The 24,401-nt window shown below is 47.6% G+C and overlaps 1 protein-coding gene across 7 annotated transcripts in view; it reads left to right on the top strand.

The window, feature by feature from the left end:
* The window catches only part of SSX2IP (SSX family member 2 interacting protein), a 61,658-nt gene extending 37,697 nt beyond the window's left edge, over window positions 1-23,961 (top strand). The window contains exons 8-14 of one of the 7 annotated variants that reach the window (XM_073644011.1): window positions 1,986-2,181; window positions 2,250-2,400; window positions 2,477-2,613; window positions 4,248-4,418; window positions 4,733-4,844; window positions 5,584-5,722; window positions 23,463-23,961. In XM_073644011.1, coding sequence (XP_073500112.1) covers window positions 1,986-2,181; window positions 2,250-2,400; window positions 2,477-2,613; window positions 4,248-4,418; window positions 4,733-4,844; window positions 5,584-5,722; window positions 23,463-23,565 — 1,009 coding nt within the window. In that variant the 3' untranslated portion in view covers window positions 23,566-23,961. Of the gene's footprint in view, window positions 1-1,985; window positions 2,182-2,249; window positions 2,401-2,476; window positions 2,614-4,244; window positions 4,419-4,732; window positions 4,845-5,583; window positions 5,723-8,852; window positions 9,048-23,462 lie in introns of those variants that run through there. The other 6 variants (XM_073644010.1, XM_073644012.1, XM_073644015.1 and 3 more) reach the window with 6 other exon arrangements.
* The last annotated feature ends 440 nt before the right edge of the window (window positions 23,962-24,401 follow it).

Raw genomic sequence — 24,401 nt, 5'->3', positions numbered from 1 at the left:
GTAAGCGGCCACATGTTTGGCATTATTGTAGTGAGGAGAGCACTTAACAGTTTACAGGGTACGTATCGCCAGATGCACAAGATGGGCACAATGTATCGGGGTCTACACTGTAGGGGGGCACAATGTATGGGGGGGGGGCACAATGTATGGGCACTAAACTGGCATATTTGCAATTCTCCAGAATAAAGCCTGGCATGGATGTTACGTAACAGTCACTGCAGCCGTAGATGGATTCATTGAGATGTAATTTCTATAATGGGGTCACTGTTGGGGTTTGTCTGCTGTTCTGGCACCTCAGGGGCTCCGCAAACATCGCCCCCAAATTGTTCTGCCAAACAGCTCCTTCCTTCTCAGCCCTGACGTGTGGCCTGTCAGTAATTTCTGACGGCATATGGGGCATCACCGCGTTCGGGAGAAATTGCGCAATAAATTATGGAGTTTGTTTTCTTCTATTATCCATTGTGAAAATTACAAATTTGGGGCTGAAACAACATTTTCATTAAAAAAGAACATTTTCCATATGAATATTTAATGTTATCAAATTCTGTGTAGTACCGGGGGGTTCAAAATGCTCACTATACCCCTGGATAAAATCCTTTGAGGGGGGTCTAGTTTCCAAAATGGTGGGGTTTCCACTGTTTAGGAACATCAGGGGCTCTCCAAACCCGACATGGCATCTGCTCTAGATTCCAGACATTTTTGTGTCCAAAAAGTTGAAACCGTGCTCCTTCCCAGCCCTGCCGTGCGCCAAAACAATAGTTTTCCCCTACATATTTGGTATCTGCATGCTCAGGAGAAATTGCACAACAATGTTTGGGATCTATTTTTTCCTGTTACCCTTGTGTAAAAAAAAAAAAAAAAAAAGGGTCTGAAGTTAAATTTGCGAAAAAAAAAGTTAAATATTATTTTTTTTATTTTTTTTCCCTTCCGTGTTGCTTCAGTTCCTGTAAAGCCCCTGAAGGGTTAATGAACTTCTTGAATGTGGTTTTGAGCACCTTGAGGGGTGCAGTTTTTAGAATGGTCTCACTTTTGGGTATTTTCTGTTATAAAGGCCCCTCAAAGTGACTTCAAATGTGATGTGGTCTGTAATAAAAAAAAAAAAAAATTGTGCATTTTATTGGAAAAGTGAGAAATTGCAACTTTTATCCCTTATAGCTCCCTAACAAAAAATAAATTTGGTTCCAATTGTGCTGATGTAAAGTAGACATGTGGGAAATGTTATTTATGAACTACTTTGTGTGACACATCTCTCCGATTTTAAGGGCATAAGAATTAAAATTTTGAAAATTGCTAAATTTTTGCCAAATTTTAGTTTTTTTCCCCCAAATAAACACCCGACGTATCGGAGAAATGTTACCATTGAAGTAGAAAATGTCACGAGAAAAAACATTCTCAGAATCAGCGGGATCCGCCGAAGCTCCAGAGTTATTACCTCCTAAAGTGACAGTGGTCAGAATTGTAAAAAATAAGCCCGGTCACGAAGGGGTTAAAAACGTAGCAGTAATTTTTCATGGAAATTTACAAAATTATTATTATTTTTTTTTTTTTTTTAGAGACCCATTTAGTTTGGGGGAGTAAGTTTGGGGGTCCTTATATATTGTAAATCCCCCAAAAGTGATACCATTTTAAAAACTTCACCAGTCAACATATTTTAACCATTTAGATGCTGTAGTCACTATTGACAGCAGCATCAAAGGGGTTAATCTGCCATGGTTTGTGCCAGCACTGATCGTGGCTGATGCAGCAAGCTGCCAGGTAGTGTACAGCTGCTGGCTGCTGGATTGTCACCCGTCGGGGGCGCTATGATCATATATCTCAGGTCAGTAAAAAGAGGTGATTGTGATTGGGATCCCCCCCGGCGTCAGTGTAACGTGGGCCGCTGTATTGTCAGTATGACAGGAGATCTTCCCCGAGTATCAGGAGTGAATACCGCTCTGCGGTGGTTGCGGACGGCACATAATGTGTTTTTTTTGGGGGGGTCTCAGAAATGAAGAGGAGATGTACAAGGTCCTGCTGAGCGACTATGAGCAGCGGCAGAAGCAGCTGATGATGGAGAACGCCGAACTGAAGAAAGTCCTGCAGCAAATGAAGAAAGAAATGATCTCCATCCTGAGCCCCCAGAAAGCCAGGACCAAGGAGAAGCTGGAGGACAGCTGCGGCCCCGTGAGTGTCTGCGGCCCCGCTCCTGCTCCATTCATCCTCCTGTACCTGGAGCTGGTGAGAATTGCTGTTGACTGATCTTCTTTCAGGCCTTTTCAGATGGAGAAGATGACGCCGCAGACTCCAGCAAGGACAATCTGACTGAGCTATCGTGCGAGGCGGTCAGAGAGCAGCTGGTGAACAGCATCCGTCAGCAGTGGCGCATCCTGAAGAGTCACGTGGAGAAGCTGGACCACCAAGGTGCGCAGTCATTCCCCCCCCGTATTCATTACTCGCTGTCTCTGATGATTGACGCAGATGTGTCATCTGTCTGCAGCGTCTCAAGTCCGTGTGGAGTCTCCAGACCGCAAAGGCTTAATGTCCAGAGAAGATCATGAGAAGGAGCTCGGACAATTAAAAAAAGAAATTCAAAGCTGCAAAGAAACCATAAAGAACCAGCAGCACCTGCTACAGGTATGGGCCAAATCTGGGGTCTGTCACTAAATATACCTGATAGATGGTGTAATGAGCCACCGAGACGGCAGAAAGCAGAGTCGTCTGACTGTATCCTGTATCTGCGGACATCTGCACCTACTACAGAGAACACATGTAAATCTACCAGCACTATATGTCCTAGAACACTGAAAAGACACTGGTCTTTTCTCATATAGTCTCTTGCTAATGTGCAGCTGATCGGTGGGGTCCAGGTCCTGAGACCCCCACAATGGCTCACACTGCAGCATTTCTCAGGGGTATATGGGCTCCATAGAAAATCTGAGCCCATACACTGGTCTGCTGGGAAAGAATAGATATTAAATGCAGAACTGGGATTCTTCAGGGCCCTCAGACACTTCAGATGAAAGTCGGCCGAATTTGGTGGGACCAGCCAACCATCTGACGTTTCTAGGGGTCTCCAGCCGCTCGCTGACAGCTGATGTGACTTCCGACCCCGGTCTTTTCAGAGGAGAGGAGGTGTCTAGAAGTCTTTCTCCACTCTCCCCATTGAAAACCTATAAAGGCTCGGCGGTCTCGCGTATGGAGGAGCCAGGGGGGATGTCTTCTAGCTGTAGGTGAGACGAGACGCACATCCAGATATTGCTAATTGCTCTTCTGCTCCTTGGTGTCGGTTCTGTGTGCCGGCCATTATTGTGGTGTCATTACACGGCAGGGTGGGGGCTGTGGAGCCCCTGGGTGGTGGGGGTGCTCGGGCGTGTTTGCATGGGGCGGGTGCGTGTTCACGGAGGGTGTGGGGGGTAGTGCGTTGCGTGTTCACGGGGGGTGGGGAGGGGTAGTGCGTTGCGTGTTCACGGGGGGTGAGGAGGGGTAGTGCGTTGCGTGTTCACGGGGGGTGTGGGGGGGTAGTGCGTTGCGTGTTCACGGCGGGTGTGGGAGGGTAGTGCGTTGCGTGTTCACGGCGGGTGTGGGGGGGTAGTGCGTTGCGTGTTCACGACGGGTGTGGGAGGGGTAGTGCGTTGCGTGTTCACGGCGGGTGTGGGGGTAGTGCGTTGCGTGTTCACGACGGGTGTGGGGGGGGTAGTGCGTTGCGTGTTCACGACGGGTGTGGGGGGGGTAGTGCGTTGCGTGTTCACGACGGGTGTGGGGGGGTAGTGCGTTGCGGGTTCACGGCGGGTGAGGGGGGTGTAGTGCGTTGCGGGTTCACAGGGCGCAGCTGCCATCTGCAGGACTGTGCTGCGTGTTACATGGACAGTTCTAATTTCCCAGAACTCTTTGGTACGATGGTCCTAGACTCGGCGAGGGGCTTCTGTGCTCTTGGGCTTGGTACTCGATCATCTTTTAGCCGCCAGCGTATGCGCCGATCTTTGCAAGCAGAAGACTTGTTGTTTTTTTTTTTTCCCAATTCAAATTTTTATGAATTTTTATGATGAAAGAGGTTAAATAACAGGTCAGATATAATCTAAGAGATCGGTGAGTTCTATGGAGTCTGAGGAGGGACGGAGTAGGGTCGGTGATTGGGACGTCCGCGTCTCACGGCTGTGATGGTCTGAACGTTCTCCACCAGTAGCGCGACCTCCATGGCCGCCGATCTCCGCAGCCGCCTCTGGACTTTCTGCGGACTTGCGCTAATGGTTGTATTTCATGTGCAGCAGCAGGTTGTGGAAGCGAGTGACGATGACACCGCCGCGCTGCTGCAGGATTGCTACCTCCTAGAGGACCAGGAGCGGCTCACGCAGGAATGGACGCTGTTCAACGAGCAAAAGAAAAACTTTGAAAAGGAACGAAGAAACTTCACCGAAGCAGCAATCCGCCTCGGCCATGAAGTAATTTACTGTACAGCCTGTAGCGTGTCACTAGGTGGCGCTCCGTCACCGCTGTTGGGGCATGGGATGGTAAACCTGTGGACGTGATTGGGCCCCTCTGCCGCGTCTCCTTATACCTGTTAGTGGTGATGGTTTTTGGCATCTTGGGTCACAGCCTTTTCCTTTTAAGTAACTCCATTGAGCATGTTCTATATACAAACCTTTTTTTTTCTCCCGATCACGTTTAGCTCCATTAATACCCTGTTGTCTTCATGGAAACCCCCCGGTTTATTCTGTATTTTGTCACAAGTTTTTTCTTCCTTTTTTTTCTTTAGAGAAAGATGTTTGAGGAAGATCGTGCGCGGTGGTTGAAGCACCAGTTCTTGAACATGACCTTGTCGTCTGAGCGGAGGACCTCCGAGCACTGCCCGCCCCGACGTGCCTTAGGTAAGACGTAAGACGCTCTCAGGACCTGAGGCCGCGTCGCTGGAACCACCAAGGTGTGATAGAGATCTGCAATCTTTGCCCTATTCTTCACTGGCCGCAGTCTCCCTGTCGTTCTATCCGGCTGACACAAAGTGGTCCAAAATCTGACAATGACCGGACCACCCGGCTATATCAAATCAAGACCTGAATAAAAATAAAAGCCTCCTGCATTCGTGCTGACCCTACTGTTCCCCGGCGGTGACCTTGGTGTCCTGTGTGGGCTGCCGCCTTTACAATTTCATCAGAGCAGACCCCTGCGCTGACGGCATATTGATGGGTTGCATCTGACGAGCAGCCACTGATTGGCTGCAGCCAATGTCACCGCCAGCAACAGAGGCACCAACATCACTAGAAAGGCGTCGTTACAGGAGGTCCTCTCTAATACATTGGTCCCATGAGGATTAGATGACCACTGGCTGTCCCACTGCTAGGACCCCCGCACTGCCAGAGACAGCTATAATCTCTGCTGGGACTCTACAGTGTGAATTGTCCTGCAGCGCCCCCAACAGGCAAAATTAACCATTACAGTTCACATTGAAATCTGTGCTTTCCATGCAAGATCGGCCATGGTGTGATCAGATCTTGGCCACTACTTCTTCTCTATCCGTGTCATTTGTTACCTACAGATCTGCGCTGCTGTGACTTAAAGGACTTAAAATCTCTTATTTACTTTATTTTTCCTTTTTTTTTTTTTTTTAAGGCCCTGATCAAGAATCTCCTAATGTCCAGTCTAAGTCTGAAAGTAACGTTCACCCATCGTCTTCAGGAGATGTCACAAGGAGCGCGCGAAAATCACTGCCAGCGACCCCTGCGAGCTGCTCACCTCTCTACAGATACAGGTACGTGTCTCATGGATGGTGGCGTGCGCCGCTCCTCCACCCGAGGGCTAGAAGGATGCAGATATTCTTTATACAAGCACCTTATATTTCTGGTGCCCCCATTGCCACTTACAGCCCCCCAGAGGTGCACGCAGAATGTGGCACATGAGTTTGCAGCAACCTGTTTGCAGCGCCTTCTAGCAGATCTTTATTATAGGGCCAGTCCTCGTGGCCAGTCCTCGTGGCCAGTCCTCGTGGCCAGTCCTCGTGGCCAGTCCTCGTGGCCAGTCATCGTGGTGTAATGTATGATCCGGCCCTTACTCTCCTGACCCAAACTCTTACAGCTTCTGGGGAACATCACTCATGAGACTGTAAGAAGAATAACGATGGTGGTAAAATATTGTCGAGGCTTCATGCATGTAAATGTAGGACCTGCAGCCCCCACATCCGGACCACATGTCGCCCCCGCTGTGCCGTGCGGCCCCTGATACTGGTAAACCCATCATTCTCTGTCATATTTCCACTGAAGTCCCCACCTGAAACCAAGCAGCTGTCAAACATTGTCCCCTCCCAGTAGATGGACGTAGAGCCCCTCTTTCTCATTTAGGGACCTCCTCGTCTTCCTCACCAGAAGTAGCACAGATCCGCTGGATCTCCAGGTGACCTTCTTTTCTTCCCATTGATCTGCTCTCGTTGGTGCGGCGTTGAGAGGTTTTGGGTGATTTCTGACCAGTCTCCGAGGGTCCTCCCTCCATTACCTGATGTAGATGCCAGGAGAGGAGCGGCCCGTAACTAAACTGTATGTGATCTATAGGGAGAGCGCTCACTTTACCATGAAGTCCGCACCTCTGCTGACGTACGGCCGAGCCATCGACTTACTGCCAGTACAGAAGGGGACGTCCTATATGGGAAGATTAGAGGAGAATTGTGCCACAGATGTAGGAACGACGTGGACTCCTCCAAAGCTCATATAGCCATTTATTGTGGCTGAGCAAAATTAACAAAAAGGATGATGATGATGGAGATGATGATGATTATTTTTATACCGCCAAACTATTCCGCAGCCCCGATAATTACCTTGTAATTGATGTACGTTCATACATTGATTTATTAATTATTAATCCAATATTAACGCTGGAATTATGTCCTGTATAAGACTCCCTGATCGGGAGAACGTGGCTGTGACTGAACAGCAGATGGCGCCGTTACATTACATTTACTGTTATTACAGCCGAGATGAGGGGGCGAGAGATGGAGAATTCGGACACATACATATACACGCATGCACCCATATATATATATACACACATGCACCCATATATATATATACACACATGCACCCATATATATATATATATACACACATGCACCCATATATACACACACATGCACCCATATATATATATACACACACATGCACCCATATATATATATACACACATGCACCCATATATACACACACACATGCACCCATATATACACACACATGCACCCATATATACACACACACACATGCACCCATATATACACACACACACATGCACCCATATATACACACACACACATGCACCCATATATACACACACACACATGCACCCATATATACACACACACACATGCACCCATATATACACACACATGCACCCATATATACACATACACACACATGCACCCATATATACACACACACACATGCACCCATATATACACACACACACATGCACCCATATATACACACACACACATGCACCCATATATACACACACATGCACCCATATATACACACACATGCACCCATATATACACACACATGCACCCATATATACACACACATGCACCCATATATATATATACACACATGCACCCATATATACACACACATGCACCCATATATACACACACACACATGCACCCATATATACACACACACACACATGCACCCATATATACACACACACACATGCACCCATATATACACACACATGCACCCATATATACACACACATGCACCCATATATACACACACATGCACCCATATATACACACACATGCACCCATATATACACGCATGCACCCATATATATACACGCATGCACCCATATATACACACGCATGCACCCATATATATACACACACATGCACCCATATATACACACACACACATGCACCCATATATACACACACACACATGCACCCATATATACACACACACACATGCACCCATATACACACACACACATGCACCCATATACACACACACACATGCACCCATATATACACACACATGCACCCATATATACACACACATGCACCCATATATATACACACACGCATGCACCCATATATATACACACACGCATGCACCCATATATATACACACACGCATGCACCCATATATACACACACACACATGCACCCATATATACACACACACACATGCACCCATATATATACACACACACATGCACCCATATATACACACACACACATGCACCCATATATACACACACACACATGCACCCATATATACACACACACACATGCACCCATATATACACACACACACACATGCACCCATATATACACACACACACATGCACCCATATATACACACACACACATGCACCCATATATACACACACACACATGCACCCATATATACACACACACACATGCACCCATATATACACACACACGCATGCACCCATATATACACACACACGCATGCACCCATATATACACACACACGCATGCACCCATATATACACACACGCATGCACCCATATATATACACACACGCATGCACCCATATATATACACACACGCATGCACCCATATATATACACACACGCATGCACCCATATATATACACACACGCATGCACCCATATATATATACACACACGCATGCACCCATATATATATACACACACGCATGCACCCATATATATATATACACACACGCATGCACCCATATATATATATACACACACGCATGCACCCATATATATATATATACACACACACACACGCATGCACCCATATATATATATATATATACACACACACACACGCATGCACCCATATATATACACACACGCATCAATACAGTATTTGTGTGTGTATATAATCCATTTCTGTTTCCCCTCCAGATCGGCTCGTATTGATGCCAGCGGCAGCGACTTCTGATGTCCTGGCAGATGCGGGGGTCGCCCTCGGCTCTCGCACGCTCGACTCCTGCACACGCCGGCCCGTGGCCTTGCTTCTGATCGGACTTATTAGTAACTCCTCTGTGGTCTCCTCCTCTGTGGTCTCCTCCTCTGTGGTCTCCTCCTCTGTGGTCTCCTCCTCTGTGGTCTCCTCCTCTGTGGTCTCCTCCTCTGTGGTCTCCTCCTCTGTGGTCTCCTCCTCTGTGGTCTCCTCCTCTGTGGTCTCCTCCTCTGTGGTCTCCTCCTCTGTGGTCTCCTCCTCCGTGGACTCCTCCTCCTCCTCCTCCGTGGACTCCTCCTCCTCTTCCTCCGTGGACTCCTCCTCTTCCTCCGTGGACTCCTCCTCCTCCTCCGTGGACTCCTCCTCCTCCTCCGTGGACTCCTCCTCCGTGGACTCCTCCTCCTCCTCCGTGGACTCCTCCGTGGACTCCTCCTCCTCCTCTGTGGTCTCCTCCTCCGTGGTCTCCTCCTCCGTTTCTCCTGTGATTTCACTGCCTGAATGAGTCGTCCATCGTTCACACTGGAGGGCATTGCTCATTAACCCCTCGTTGTGCTCCATGCCGTGTCCGTCTATGGAGGTGCGGATCTCGTTGCTTCCATCTGAATGTGAAATGATTCTCAGGGAATAAAGCGAGCGTTATCATGGCCGCACACTGGCTGGACACATTGATGTCTCATATATCAGAACGGAGCTCAGGCTCACAAATCATCCAAGGAAAACTGTATACTGGGGTCCAATGTGCCTGCTGGTGGGCCGGACCCCCACGTAGACCCCTGCTAGGCCTCCCACTAGTTCAAGGGGGGGTTATATAACCTGTGATTTCAGTGTGGATGAACAATCAAATGATGATGTATTCCATATCCTCATGTGAGCGGATGTGTGATGCGCTGAGCAGCCCCATCATCACAGCCCAGGGGTAAAGCTTGGCCATACATGGTGTATATGGGACCCCCGACATCCATGACCACATTTGGGATTGGGCAGCTGGATTTTAACATGCCTAACCCTTTTGTTTGTGCTGCTTTAACTCTCCGCCGTGTACTGAGGCGGCAGGCCTGCTCATCCGGCCCAGTGTATGGTGGGGTGAGACTCCAGTGTGTGCGGGGAATGATCACTCCCACCATGCTCTGAAGGCTTACAAAGCATGGTGGGTGTAGTAGGCTGAAGCCGCCCGCTGCTAAGGACTTTTATGTTGTGGATGCTTGTAGATGATATTTTGGAGCTTTCTTTTATTAGGACGTAGCTGTTTTTTAACTTCTGACCTGCAGTGAATGTCGGTCTATGAAGGCGATGCCCATGGCTGTACAATGCCCGTGGATGGGACCGGTCCCCGAAAAGATCATAATGCGGTCATACAGCAAACGATCGATGCGTGTCCTAGAGGACATTACTATCTGTACCAATACATTGCACCAGAAACGCTACTGTGCAGATAAGTCTGCGCTCTCATTGACAGCCGGAGAAGCCGCTGCGCTGTCGCTTATTTCATGGCATTTACAGCTTTAACACTTGGGATACGTGACGACACAAGGCTGCGATGTGAATGCGGCTGCTCTGCCGGCCGAGCCGTGGTGGCAACGTGGCAGCGCCACCTCTGACATCTCACAGGCCCTCGCCGCCTGGATCCTGTGTCGTTACGCTCACTTCTGTTATTCTCCACTTTCATCAAGGCTTGTAATGCGGAAAGACCAGCGCAGGCCCCCTCTGCCCTCGGCTCGTAGCCCCCCTGATTGACGCTTCATAGTCTCGTGCGAGGTCTCCTCTATTGATTTGGGATTCTCTGCCGCTCCTGATCTGCGGGACCTCGCCGCTCCCATCCATCTGCTGTGGACCCCAGGAGGCCTCGTCTTCTGGCACTTATCATTATTATTATTATATTCTCCTCTGTTTTTTGTCTTTTTAGATTTATAATAAAATTATTTTTGGCTTTTTAATATTTGTTCTGTCATTCCTGTCGGTACGATGATTGGAGAAATGACGAGACCTCGCTCCGAGCGGTGAGGGGTAGGGAACGTTTATTTTTCACTGTCTGTGCGCCATGATGTAGACAGGGATGCGGGGGGCACGGATGGTGAAAATATGTATTTCTCAGGGTACCACCTTCTGATGGGGGAGGGATGGAAGAGGGGCGTCCCAGGTGAGGGCGGCCCAGCTGCGATGTGCAAGAAAGTAAAGCTTCAGGCTCTCATTGCACCTATGTATGTGGCCCCCATTAGCGATGTAATTCTGGCGGTACAGTATGACCCATCATATGGCGGTACAGTATGACCCATCATATGGCGGTATGTACACGTAAGCTCACTGTATGGGAGGTGAGATGAAGGTGAGCAGGCTGTAACCATTATACCCCTCCTCCTATATAGAGGTCACACTCCCTGAATTATCCAGGAGGCTCCTGAAAGAGCAGGCAAATCTCCCACGAGTCCCCACTAGGGGGCGGCAGATGCCGGAGTATTTATACGGCTCCCAGTGCAGTCAGAATAGAAAGAGTCACTGCCGTTATCAACTGAAATGCCGGAAACCTGCAGAGACCCCCCACTAATTGTTACAAAGGGCTCAGTGGGAGCATTACCAAGATGCATGCAGCAAATATTAGGAGAAGCTTCCCCCATACACCGACCTCCGCTGCTTTCACCACATTTTAGATGCTCGTGTCGGGGTCCCGAGTGACCGCAGGCAGCAAGTGATGAAAACTCAGCCGACGCCATGTAAAGAGGCACCGACCGTCCGTGTAAACCGCCGTCCGAAGCCGACGCATCCTAGGCCTGCTCTGAAAATGACCTGGGATTTTATCTGTCCAATGACTCCTGTCCGAGCCGCGCCGAGCTCTTCTGCTCACTGGAGGTCTCCGGACCCCCATCAATCCTCCTGTCATCCTCTTTTAGATGAGACCTTTATTCAGGCAGAAAAATCCTTAAGAATTGATATGGGGCAAAAACGGCACTAACGCGGCCCAGGCGCTGCACTAACGCGGCACAGGTGCGGCACTAACGCAGCCCAGGCGCGGCTCTACCCAGAGATTTGTTGTGGATTTTGCTCTTGTGTGAACTTACTCCTACAGTACGCTCGCATGCAGTCCGAAAAATATAAATATTTGGGGGATTGATTTGTTTTTTTTGTTGTTGCATTTTTCCCATTAACATATCGTAAGCTCACTCCATGTATTTTGGGGCAGTTTTCTCTTTCCCCATGACTGCACCACGGAGAGAGGGGATCCGCCCTTCAAGGACAGGAAACCTACAGATAAAAAGGGCAGCACCTCTCTCCCGCATCAGTTGGTTTCCTGTCCTTGACAGGGACCTACGGATGAAATCCTGAAAAAAGAAGAAAGAAGATTTTACTTACCAGGCCCGACCAGTCCGGCTCAGGCAGCGGCGGTTCCCTGCCTCGGCTGGTGCGGTGTCCTGAAGCGCCACAGCTGGGGTCAGCGGGCCTCTAGGGTGGCAGGGAGACGCGAAGCAAGCCGCGGTCTCCTGTGGCGTCGGGCCCAGGGGTAAGTATAGAAGGCTCAGGGCTTGGGTTGGCCTGAGCCCTGGGTCAGGGTCTGGGCCTTGTGCAGCGCGCGCCCCGCATGCTTGCCGGATAGCGATTCGGCGTTTGGGCGGGTGCGCGCGCTCACCGACGCTCCCCCTCGCGCGTGCGCCGGAAGTGACGCGGGAGGTGCCCGGAAGTGACGCGGCCGCAGGAGCTGCGAATTCAAACGCGCGCGTGGGAAAGGCCTAACATGGAGGACACAGCGGTGTCCTGGCCAGAGGGGGGCGCTCCCCACAGCGGTGTTGGAGGGGGAGGGGGCGGTCACCTGCATAGCTTAAATTGCCAGGGAAGCAAAGGGAAAATGCTTCCTGGCATACGTGAAAATCAGCAGTATGAGTGACCAGGAGCCCCAGGAGGTGCAGTCCCTGCGCCCCCACTCACCATCTCCATCAAAAGAAGAACAAAGACAAAAAAATCTAAATAATAAAAATATGGGAGGAAGAGAAACCAATCACAAACTAAAATGTTTTTATACAAATGCACAAAGCATGGGCAACAAACAAGGAGAATTGGAACTACTAATGCAGGAAAAGGAATATGATGTCATTGGAATCACTGAAACTTGGTGGGACGATACACATGATTGGAATAAAAGGCTAAAAGGATACAACTTATTTGCAAGAAACAGACTTGATAAACGAGGAGGAGGTGTCGCATTGTATGTTAGAAAAGCGAATATCTGCACAGAGATTGAAGCTTCAGAGACTGGGAGTTCTGTGGAAACTGTTTGGGTAAGAATACAAGGAGAGAACAACGGAAAGGACACCATTGTAGGCATTTACTACAGGCCACCTGGGCAAGCTGAAGATATGGATGAACTCTTTATGTATCAAATGACCAAGTTCTCCAGAAAATATGACGTAGTGGTCATGGGAGATTTCAACTATCCAGACATTTGTTGGGAATCTCTCTCAAGTAAAACTAACAGGTCAAGCAAATTCTTATCCTCTCTTGCTGACAACTTTATCTTCCAAAAGGTAGGGGAGAAAACAAGGGGATCTGCTACTTTGGATCTAATCCTTATAAACAGGGAGGAAATGGTTGAGGAGGTAAAGGTGGCTGGGACCCTAGGAGGCAGCGATCATGCTATTATAGAATTTTGGATAACTAGAGGAGGAAGACATGTGAAGACTCAAACTTCAAGGTTAGATTTTAGAAAGGCAGATTTTAAGAGACTCAGAAAGAGAATAGGAGGGATCCAATGGCTGGATGTCCTTAAGGACAAAAATGTCCAGGAAGGATGGGAAATTTTTAAAAATGAGATTCTCAAAGCACAATCGTTAACAATCCCGAAAAGTAGGAAGAATGGGAAGCATTTAAGGAAACCAGGATGGATGAACACAGAACTTAAACACATGCTAAAAAGAAAGAAAGAAATGTTTATTAAATGGAAAGAGGGAGGCATATCTAAAGAAGATTATAATGCAGTCTGCAGATCCTGCAGGGCACGTATCAGGTTAGCTAAAGCTGACAATGAATTAAGGCTTGCAAGAGATGTCAAAAGCAATAAAAAAGGATTTTGGGGGTATGTCAAAAGTAAAAGCAAAGTCAAAGATGCTATAGGATTTTTACAGGATGAAAATGGAGAAATGGTAAGAGAGGATGTTGAGAAGGCCGAACTTTTTAATTCCTATTTTTTGCATCTGTTTTCTCTCAGAAAGAAAATGTAACATCAACTGATCTTCACTGTCCTTTTAAAGGAATAGAGGAATCCAAGTTATCTGTAAACAGAAAGATTGTGAGGGAATATTTAGCTAACATAAATGAGTTCAAGTCTCCAGGTCCAGATGAATTACACCCCAGAGTACTGAAGGAGATCGTAGAAGAAATTTTAGAACCACTCTCCATAATCTTTGAAAATTCTTGGAGAACAGGAGAAGTCCCAGAAGACTGGAGAAGAGCAAATGTTGTTCCTATCTTCAAAAAGGGGAAGAAGGTGGACCCAGGGAACTATAGGCCGGTGAGTCTGACTTCTATACCAGGAAAGATCTTTGAACAAATTATTAAACAACATGTATGTAAGTACATGGATAAGAATGAAGTGATTAACCAGAGTCAGCATGGGTTTGTAACTAACAAGTCATGTCAGACTAACTTAATTTCCTTCTATGACAGAATCACTGACTGGGTGGATCAGGGAAATGCTGTAGATATAGTTTATCTTGACTTCAGCAAAGCATTTGACAAAGTATCTCACACCATCCTTATTGAAAAAATGACCAAGTATGCAATGGACCAGGCAACTGTTAGGTGGATTCATAACTGGCTTAGTGATCGGACTCAAAGGGTGGTTGTAAATGGCTTCACATCCAGCTGGATGAATGTCTCAAGTGGGGTACCACAGGGCTCCGTCCTGGGCCCTGTATTGTTCAACATCTTTATCAATGATTTAGATGAAGGAATTGAGGGTAAACTGATTAAATTTGCTGATGACACAAAGCTAGGAGGGATAGCTAATACTAGAGAAGAGAGAGAGAGGATTCAAACAGACCTAAATAAACTGGAGCAGTGGGCAGCAACCAACAGAATGGTTTTTAACAGGGAAAAATGCAAAGTACTACATCTGGGCAATAAAAATGAAAAAAGCATATACAGAATGGGAGGAATAGAGCTAAGCAACAGTACATGTGAAAAAGACTTGGGTATACTAATAGATCATAGACTGAACATGAGTCAACAGTGTGATGCAGCAGCAAAAAAGGCAAATACAATTCTGGGATGTATTAATAGAAGCATACAGTCTAGATCACGTGAAGTCATTATCGGTCTTTACTCCTCTTTGGTCAGACCTCATCTGGAATACTGTGTACAGTTTTGGGCGCCACATTTTAAAAAAGACATCGACAAACTGGAACAAGTTCAGAGAAGAGCGACCAGAATGGTGACTGGTCTGCAAACCATGTCCTATGAGGAACGGTTGCAGGATTTGGGAATGTTTAGCTTGCAAAAAAGAAGACTGAGAGGAGACTTAATAGCTGTCTACAAATATGTCAAGGGCTGTCACATTGTAGAAGGATCATCTTTATTCTCATTTGCACAAGGAAAGACTAGAAGCAATGGGATGAAACTAAATGGGAGGAGACACAGATTAGATATTAGAAAAAACTTTTTGACAGTTAGGGTGATTAATGAGTGGAACAGGCGGCCACGAGAGGTGGTGAGTTCCCCTTCAATGGACGTCTTCAAACAGAGGCTGGACAGACATCTGTCTGAGATGATCTAGTGAATCCTGCTTTGAGCAGGGGGTTGGACCAGATGACCCAGGAGGTCCCTTCCAACTCAACCATTCTATGATTCTATGATCACCATCGCCTCAGAGGAAACGCACGAAAGGACCCTCCAGCGGCCCTCCGCGTCAACATAATCAAGGTGACGGAGGAAGCGGTCGGTCCGGCAGGTCTTCTCAGCGTGGCAAAGATTCCGGCACGGCATCAGCCTCGGCGAAAGACCCAGCTACCAGAACAGGTTCCTCTTCGAATGCGGTATTCCCTCTCTCTCTTTCGTATAGGCGGTAAGTGATCTTCGTGAAAGTTCACTTGTAATTTGGACCCTCCCCCCTCTCTTTTCTTCTTAGGGAAGGAAGAGCACGGGGAAGTTTAAAAACAGGGCCTGCGCACTTTGCGCAGCAGATCTACCCACCACATGGCAAAAGAGACTATGTAGCTCATGCATCGAGCAAACCATCTGTGAGGAGACCCCTAAGTTTGCTACCGAGCTCAGATCCCTGATAAAATCACAAGTCGAAGATACCTTCAAATCCCTCCAAAAGGGGGGGAAGAAGCATAAAAAAACTAGGCACCTTTCCCCGGAGTCAGAGTCTAGTAAATCAGATGAGGAAGTTGCGGTATCTGAATCATCCTCTTCATCATCTGCTTCCTCATCTTCAGAGGACGGTGGTCGTAACTGTTTCCCTATAGACGGAACAGATAGCTTAATCAAAGCAGTTAGGGCCACCATGGGGTTTGTAGACCCTCATCCCAAAAAGTCCATCCAAGAGATAATGTTCAGTGGCTTAGGTCAGAAAAGAAAGAGATCCTTCCCTCTTAATGATCAGGTTCACGACCTGATTAAGAGAGAATGGAAGAAGCCAGAGAGAAAAGGGTTGTTGACCCCAAAAAGGAAATACCCCTTTGAGGACCCTGTATGCTCTTTCTGGAATAAAGCGCCAAAAATTGACGTGGCGGTAGCCAAAGCCTCTAAAAAATATTCCCTGCCGTTTGAAGACATGGGGGTACTCAAAGACCCTATGGACAAAAAAGCGGACTCCTTTCTGAAAGGAGCCTGGGAAGCGGCAGGGGGGGGGGGGTTTAAAACCGGCAGTGGCAGCCGCTTGCACAGCCAGATCCTTGATGGTTTGGCTGGACCAGCTGGAATCTCAGCTAAAAGACAAGGCTTCAAGGGAGGATATTATAGGGGCCATCCCTGTGATGAAAGGCGCAGCGGCTTTTCTGGCAGACGCCTCAGCCGACTCCGTCAGACTGGCAGCCAGAGCAGGGAGTTTTTCAAATGCAGCTAGACGGGCCCTATGGCTCAAATGCTGGCCAGGCGACCTCCAAACGAAATCCAAACTGTGCTCCATCCCGTGTGAAGGGGAATTTTTGTTCGGACCTACCCTGGATGACATCCTGGATAAAGCTGGGGATGACAAAAAACGATTCCCGGTCCTCTCCGGTTCATCATTCAGGAAGGGTTTTCGGAGCAAAAAATTCATGCGAAAGAGGCCCCCCAAAGATCAGGACAGGTGGGAAGATAGGAGACAGAAGAAAGCCAAGGGGTTTATGTTCAACAGGCCCCTTAGTGACAGCAAGAAGCCCGCCCAATGAAACGCAGCCCCAGGTGGGGGAAAGGCTGCTCCATTTCCTCCCAGCCTGGGAAAAGATTTCAAATGTGGGCTGGATTTTGGGCCTGATAAAATCTGGGCTAAAACTCCAGTTCCTCTCCACTCCCCGAGGAAATTTCACAGTAAACCCCCGTAAGGTCCTCAGCGGTAGAGCAGTTGGCTCTAGAACAGGAAGTCCTAGACCTAGTGGACAGAGCAGTCCTGCAGGAGGTCCCAGCTCAGGAGGCAGGCGAGGGGTTTTACTCCCCACTATTCCTCGGGAGAAAACCGGATGGTACACTCAGGGCTATCGTAAACCTGAAGAAATTAAACAAGTTTCTAAATATACAACCTTTCAAGATGGAGTCAATAAAAACTTGTGTGAAATTACTGTTTCCAGGCTGTTTCATGACGGTCTTAGACCTAAAAGACGCCTACTATCATGTCCCCATTCACAGGGACTACCAGAAATTCCTGAGGGTAGCCATACCAATAAGGGGCACAATCAGACACTTCCAGTATGGGGCCCTTCCCTTCGGGTTAGCAATAGGCCCCAGAGTCTTCACGAAAGTGATGTCAGAAGTCATGGCTCATCTGAGGGAGAGGAACATCCTGATAGTCCCATACCTGGACGATCTACTAGTTATAGGCAACTCGTTCAGCCACTGCAAAGACCAGCTAGCAGTAGTCATGGATTCTTTGACAAGTTTGGGATGGCTTCTAAATCTAAAAAAATCCAGAGTGGAGCCAGTTCAGCTACAGGAATACTTAGGTATCCTGTTAGATTCAAGAAGTCAGGAATGCCGTCTTCCGGAAGAGAAAGTCCAAAATATGATGGCCCATGTGTCCTATGTGAGGAAGCATACGGTTATGACACTAAGAGGAGCAATGTCCCTCCTCGGTTCTATGACTGCCTGCTTCCCGGGTGTCCGCTGGGCTCAGTTGCACACCAGGGTCTTACAATGGGAGATTTTGAGGGCGGAAAAATCTCTAAGAGGGCACTTAGAAGGGCGACTGACCTTATCCTCAAAAACTTTACTTTCCCTAACATGGTGGACAAAGAAAGAAAATCTAGGCAGGGGCGTCCCATGGACAATACAGTCACCCCAGATTCTGACGACAGATGCAAGCCCCAGGGGGTGGGGGGCTCATTTAGACGACCGAGTGGCTCAGGGAGTCTGGGCAAAGGGGGTGGAAGGTTCTTCCTCTAACATGAAAGAACTTCTGGCGGTAAAGTATGGCCTCTTGGAATTTCTAAACGTGTTAAAGGGTTACCACGTGAGAGTGTTCTCGGACAACCGAGTAGTGGTGGCATATCTAAATCACCAGGGGGGTACCCGGTCCATCTCCCTTCTTCAGGCGTCAAGCTCCATCCTCCACGTAGCAGAGAGGAATCTAGAGTCCTTATCAGCTCTGCACATAAAAGGGTCAATGAACGTCACGGCGGACTTCCTAAGCCGTACCCAGTTGAGACAGGGCGAATGGGAGTTGAACCAGCTAGTGTTCAAAAAAAATCACGAGGGCTTGGGGAATCCCATGTATAGACCTATTCGCCAACTGGAAAAACAAAAAGGTGGACACGTTTTGCTCGATCGACCCCAGGGGGAACCCAGTAGCACTAGACGCTTTTTTGATTCCATGGGGCCACCAGCTAGTATATGCCTTTCCACCGATTGCTCTCATTCCGGCAGTTCTGAGGAAGATCAGGGAAGACGAGGCGAATGCGATCCTGATCGCCCCTTTCTGGCCAAGAAGGCCTTGGTTTTCCTGGCTGAGGATCATGTCCGTCTCCGACCCCTGGGTCCTTCCGGAAGTCCCGGACCTGCTGTCTCAGGGTCCAGTACTACACCCGCAGGTAACAAACCTGCTCTTGACAGCTTGGAATTTGAGAGGTCACTCTTGAGGGATAAAGGGTTTTCCCCCAATCTAATCTCTACCTTGCTGCAGAGTAGGAAACCTGTAACTACTAGGCTCTACGGGAAAACTTGGAAGAAATTCCTTTCCTTTGCAGGTACGGATATAGTGGGGGAAGCCCCCGTGGTTACCATCCTGGAGTTCCTTCAGAAGGGGTTGGAACTGGGGTTGGCCACGAGCACGCTGAAGGTTCAGGTGGCAGCTCTGGGAGTCCTGTATAACTGCAACCTGGCAAGGGATAGATGGGTCTCCAGGTTCATCAGAGCATCTCATAGATCCAGGCCCATCCCCTCCCGGAAGGCTCCTCCGTGGGATTTAAATCTTGTTCTTTCAGCCCTGACCAGAGGCCCCTTTGAACCTCTAGGGGAAGCGTCCCTTAAAATTTTGTCCCTTAAGACGTCCCTTCTGGTAGCCCTCGCCTCGGCTCGCCGCATTAGTGATATCCAAGCACTATCCGCAGGACCCCCTTTTACACAAATACTAGACGACAGAGTGACGCTTAGGACCGACCCTGCGTACCTTCCTAAGGTGGGATCCCTTTTTCACAGGTCACAGGAGGTTACCCTCCCTTCCTTCTGCGCAGCCCCAAAAAACAAGGGGGAAGAGGCCCTTCACACCTTGGACGTCAGGAGGTGCATTATGCAATATTTAGAGGCCACACGGGAGTGTAGGAAGGACAGGGCTCTTTTTGTGTGCTTCCAGGGATCTCGGAAGGGACAGAAAGCTTCCAAAGGAACCCTGGCAAGGTGGATAAGGGAAGCCATTTCTCTGGCTTATTCCTCAAGCGGGGAAACGGCGCCGGTGGGCTTAAGGGCTCACTCGACAAGGGCAGTGGCAGCCTCCTGGGCGGAGAAGGCCGGAGCTTCAATCGAACAGATATGTAGAGCGGCGACCTGGTCTTCTCCCTCCACGTTCTTTAAACACTACCGGCTGGATCTAACATCGTCTTCAGATCTTACCTTTGGCAGAAGGGTTCTGGAAGCGGTGGTCCCTCCCTAATCTTCACTGCTCTGCAATCTCTCCGTGGTGCCGTCATGGGGAAAGAGAAAGAGTAGTTACTTACCGGTAACGAAATTTCTCGGAACCCATGACGGCACCGTACATTCCCTCCCCTTTTTTCTTACACATGGGTGTGCACAATCGTTACTACCTGTTTAGTCACAGGGTGTGTCTGAAAAAAAAAAATATACATATATAGTATATATAATAAAAATGCCATATTTGGTGTTACTAACCTGGCGGTCCTCTCGGTGCTCTGTAAACCAACTGATGTGGGAGAGAGGTGCCGCCCTTTTTATCTGTAGGTTTCCTGTCCTTGAAGGGCGGATCCCCTCTCTCCGTGGTGCCGTCATGGGTTCCGAGAAATTTCGTTACCGGTAAGTAACTACTCTTTTAATGTGAATATTGGAGCAGAATCTGCTCTAGAATCTATGTGGGAAAAACCTCAGTGTGAACACACTTGTAAGATTTGTCCATGCAGAGTTTTATCACCAGGATATTTCTTCTTGAAGAAATTGCTTTAGAAGCATGAAGTGTTTTGTTTTTTTTATTCTGTTTTTAAGACTTTTTTTTTTTCTAATTCATTCAGTCTTCAAATTTTTGAGCGTTTTTCGGGCAGAAACATCTCAAGCATTGACACTACTTCTCTGCCGCACTGAAAAACCAGCACCGGGTACCGGGCGCTTATCTTCCATTTCAGTAAAAAGTGTATTAATTATTCCCAAAATGGCAAGTTCTCCCCTCTCCATAAGACTGGATCAGACAGCGCAAGGATAGATTGCGGTACAGGGTCCGTCTGCCGGGAGGATCGTGCTCCATTTCTTGTCTATGGGACGACTGGAGAAAGACTGAGAAGAAACCCGAACCTGCCCAGATTTGTCTGTATATCTATATCTTATTATGATTTTTTTCTACTACCCATCTGTATATCAGGAATATAAGGTAAAAACAACATCCAATATTCCTTTGTGTTTATGTTGGATACATATGTCTTTTAGTATTTATTTTGAAGCCAGGACTTCTGACATCGCTTGGGTTGCAGTCTCTGTCTGTTAGGCCACGGCCCCACTATCGGTATAAGGCCACTGCCCCACTATCGGTATAAGGCCACGGCCCCACTATCGGTATAAGGCCACGGCCCCACTATCAGTATGTGGTCAGTATTCGGTCAGTATTTTTTCTCAGGAGTTGGAGCCAAAACCAGGTGAGGAACAATCAGAGAAAAGGTAGAATAGAAACAAGTCACCAAAGACTGATGTTGGCGCAGGTTTGGATTTGCTGCCGCCTTTCTTTTGTTAGAATGTAGAAACCAAGCAGATAGCAGACCTCTAATAGGGAGGTCATCCTGAGGCCTCTAATAGGGAGGTCATCCTGAGGCCTCTAATAGGGAGGCGATCCTGAGGCCTCTAATAGGGAGGCGATCCTGAGGCCTCTAATAGGGAGGCGATCCTGAGGCCTCTAATAGGGAGGCGACCCTGAGGCCTCTAGTATGGAGGCCACCCTGAGGCCGCCATCAATCGGTGGTAAGCGGCTGGGTGTAAGTGTTCAGTTTTCCTGCAGCGCCCCCACAGGGAAAATGAAACATTACACACTAAATCAAGGTGTCCTCGTCTGGGGCATGGGCTGGGGGTCCTCCTGACAGAGCTGGTTGTGGCCCCATCCTGCCTTGTTGCGGGGTCTTGGGTTTGCACTGGATCGAGGACATCTGCCTGGAGTTTGTCCCTCCTGTGTTTCCGTCCACTCTGTGCAGATCTCCTCCTCGGACCTTGTGTGTCTGTGAGACAGGACTGATAGGAATGGTGAGAACTGTACTGCGCCATGGACTGTGTGAGCGCTACATACCTGATAAGTGAATGATAGTCAGGGTCCTGAACAAGCAGCGTTCAGCATCGAACTGCAACTCCTAGCATGCTGTGATGGCTGCGGACAGCTCGGGGTTGTAGTTTCACAATATCTGGAGCGGCCGCCGGGAGTAGAGGCAAATCCCCCACCTTACACAGGAGGTGTCTGATAGGGCGGGGGTCTCCACTGTAGATAGGGGGCTGCACCCCTCTATACGAGCCTACCTGCATCTGTCAGACATTTATCATCTGGGGAATCAGCAGAGTCCGGGGGGCTTCTGCCCCTTTAAAATCACAGAGCAGGAGGTTACATGGGAGCGGCAGGCAGGTGTTTGCACAGTTCACAGGACGCGGCTGAGATCACATCCAGCGGTTATTTACTTGGTAAATGTTTGTCCTTTACCAAAGTCAGAGCGACCCGATCCACAGGTGGGGTCAGTGAGACCCCAAAACACTGTGCAAGTCTGCAATCTCCAGGGTCTCAGAGCCGAGTGACGAATGCCACCGATCGTCCACCTGCACCATATGTGTGCCGGACCATTTTATATATATATATATTTATATATATATATTCTGCCCATTCCTTCCCCCTCTTTATAGGGGGCTCCTAATATCATCTGTGATCAAGAACCTTTTGCATCTTTTCAACCTCAATGTTTTCCTACAACTTTTTGTCCCCTAAGCAAATGTTTGAGTTTGCAGTAATGATCTTTTCACATCTGATTTCCGCTATAACTGGAGAATGATGAACAAAGTAACTCCGAGATGATGGATAATTACTGGCCCTGTTCACACTGTCGCACGGTTTCACTAGAGGAGATCTGTCCTGTAGAGACCTTAGGGTTACATGTAGATGTATTCAGTAGAAGGTAATGGTGGATACATTGATGTTGGAGGATATATTCCGCTCCATGTCTGCGCCCGGCTCCATCCGCTTTTACATTTTAGGACACTTTGCTTTTTCTAGATCTGCTTTAGGACTGGGGAAGATTTGAGAAAAGTCTATAGATCACATTGCTGCAGATTCTCGGTAATTTGTGACAATTGATTAGTAAATCACTGGAAATCTCTCCACATATTGATCATTTACCCATCGATTCCCTTATATATTTTTATTTATATATCTGATATTTTTTCTATACTCACTTTGCTGTTCACCTTCACTTCAGTAATAATTCTTATTCGGTGACCGGTTTGCCGTATACTTTCTTCAGTTGCCTCTCGGCATATACACATGTGAATATATCTGTTGTTCGCTTGTACGTCTTCCCTCTGCTTTCTATCTACAGATCTTTCTGATATGTTTCCTTCATGCAAATTCTGATCGCTTTTATGTGTATTTTTATTTTCTTCCATTTTTTTTCTTCTGTACACTGTATTTAATATAGAACAAGAAAAACACGACAGTTTTATAGTTTTATAAATTCATTTTATTTTTTTTTAAGAAAGAGGAAAGTAAGAGAAAATTCCAGAATGGAGAAAGAGAAACAGAGAATTCAATCCCGGAGTCTGAGGAGTGTCACTACACCGGAAAAACTGAGTCTATAAAGGGTTAATATTCACTTTTATAGACCGAACCATCTCCTCTCCTTTTATCTTTTTACCAGTCAGGTTTCCTGTATCGTCGCCTCTCCTTTGTGCAATGAATTCTCTCTCTTGGGCTGTGTTCACATGTAGCATAAATGCTATGATTTTTTTCTACCGTTTTTACCTGCAGCTGTCCTCACCAACATGCACAATATCCATCTGCTCTGATTGAGTTTTTGCTGTTTTTTTATGCATTATCCTCTTTTTGGAGCAGATTTGCAGCAGCTTTTTAATGCATTTTATGTCATACAGAAAGGCTGCGTGCCCACTATGCGTTTTTCAAGCGTTTTTCCTGCAGAATTTCCGCAGCGTAAACACTTTCAAAACACTTGGTAATCCGTGCCCCATGATCCCCCAATGACAATCCGCATGTTCTGTGCCCATGCAGCGGAAAAATCCGCAGCATGTCCATTATTTGTGCCTTTCTACATGTGGATTTGAGGTCCCAATGCATTTGAAAAACGCATGGCAAATCCGCATGTAAAAACGCGTCAAAAACGCATGTAAAATCAGCAAGCGTTTTTACTGCCAAGAACATGCAGAAATGCTGCGTAAATTTTCTGCTTCAATTCTGCATCGTGGGCACATAGCCAAAAGCTTTGCTTCTGCACCTAATAATGTAGCTGTGTTTTTTACATGCTGATTTTTCAGATTCTCTATAGAGAAAAAAAGTGCAGCAAAAACTGCTCAATTCAACGGTGTCTCTAACCATACGATGGACGGAGTGTTCATGAAATCGCATGCACTTTATTACACCTGTTAATTGCAGAGGATTTTCTGCACAAAAAAACAGTAGA

Source organism: Phyllobates terribilis, unplaced genomic scaffold, assembly GCF_046119375.1.
Source record: "Phyllobates terribilis strain yellow unplaced genomic scaffold, ASM4611937v1 Scaffold_8__6_contigs__length_399053987, whole genome shotgun sequence".
Lineage (NCBI taxonomy): Eukaryota > Metazoa > Chordata > Amphibia > Anura > Dendrobatidae > Phyllobates > Phyllobates terribilis.
The sequence above is the reverse complement of the archived record's forward strand: the minus strand, read 5'-3'. Positions and strand labels throughout refer to the sequence as shown.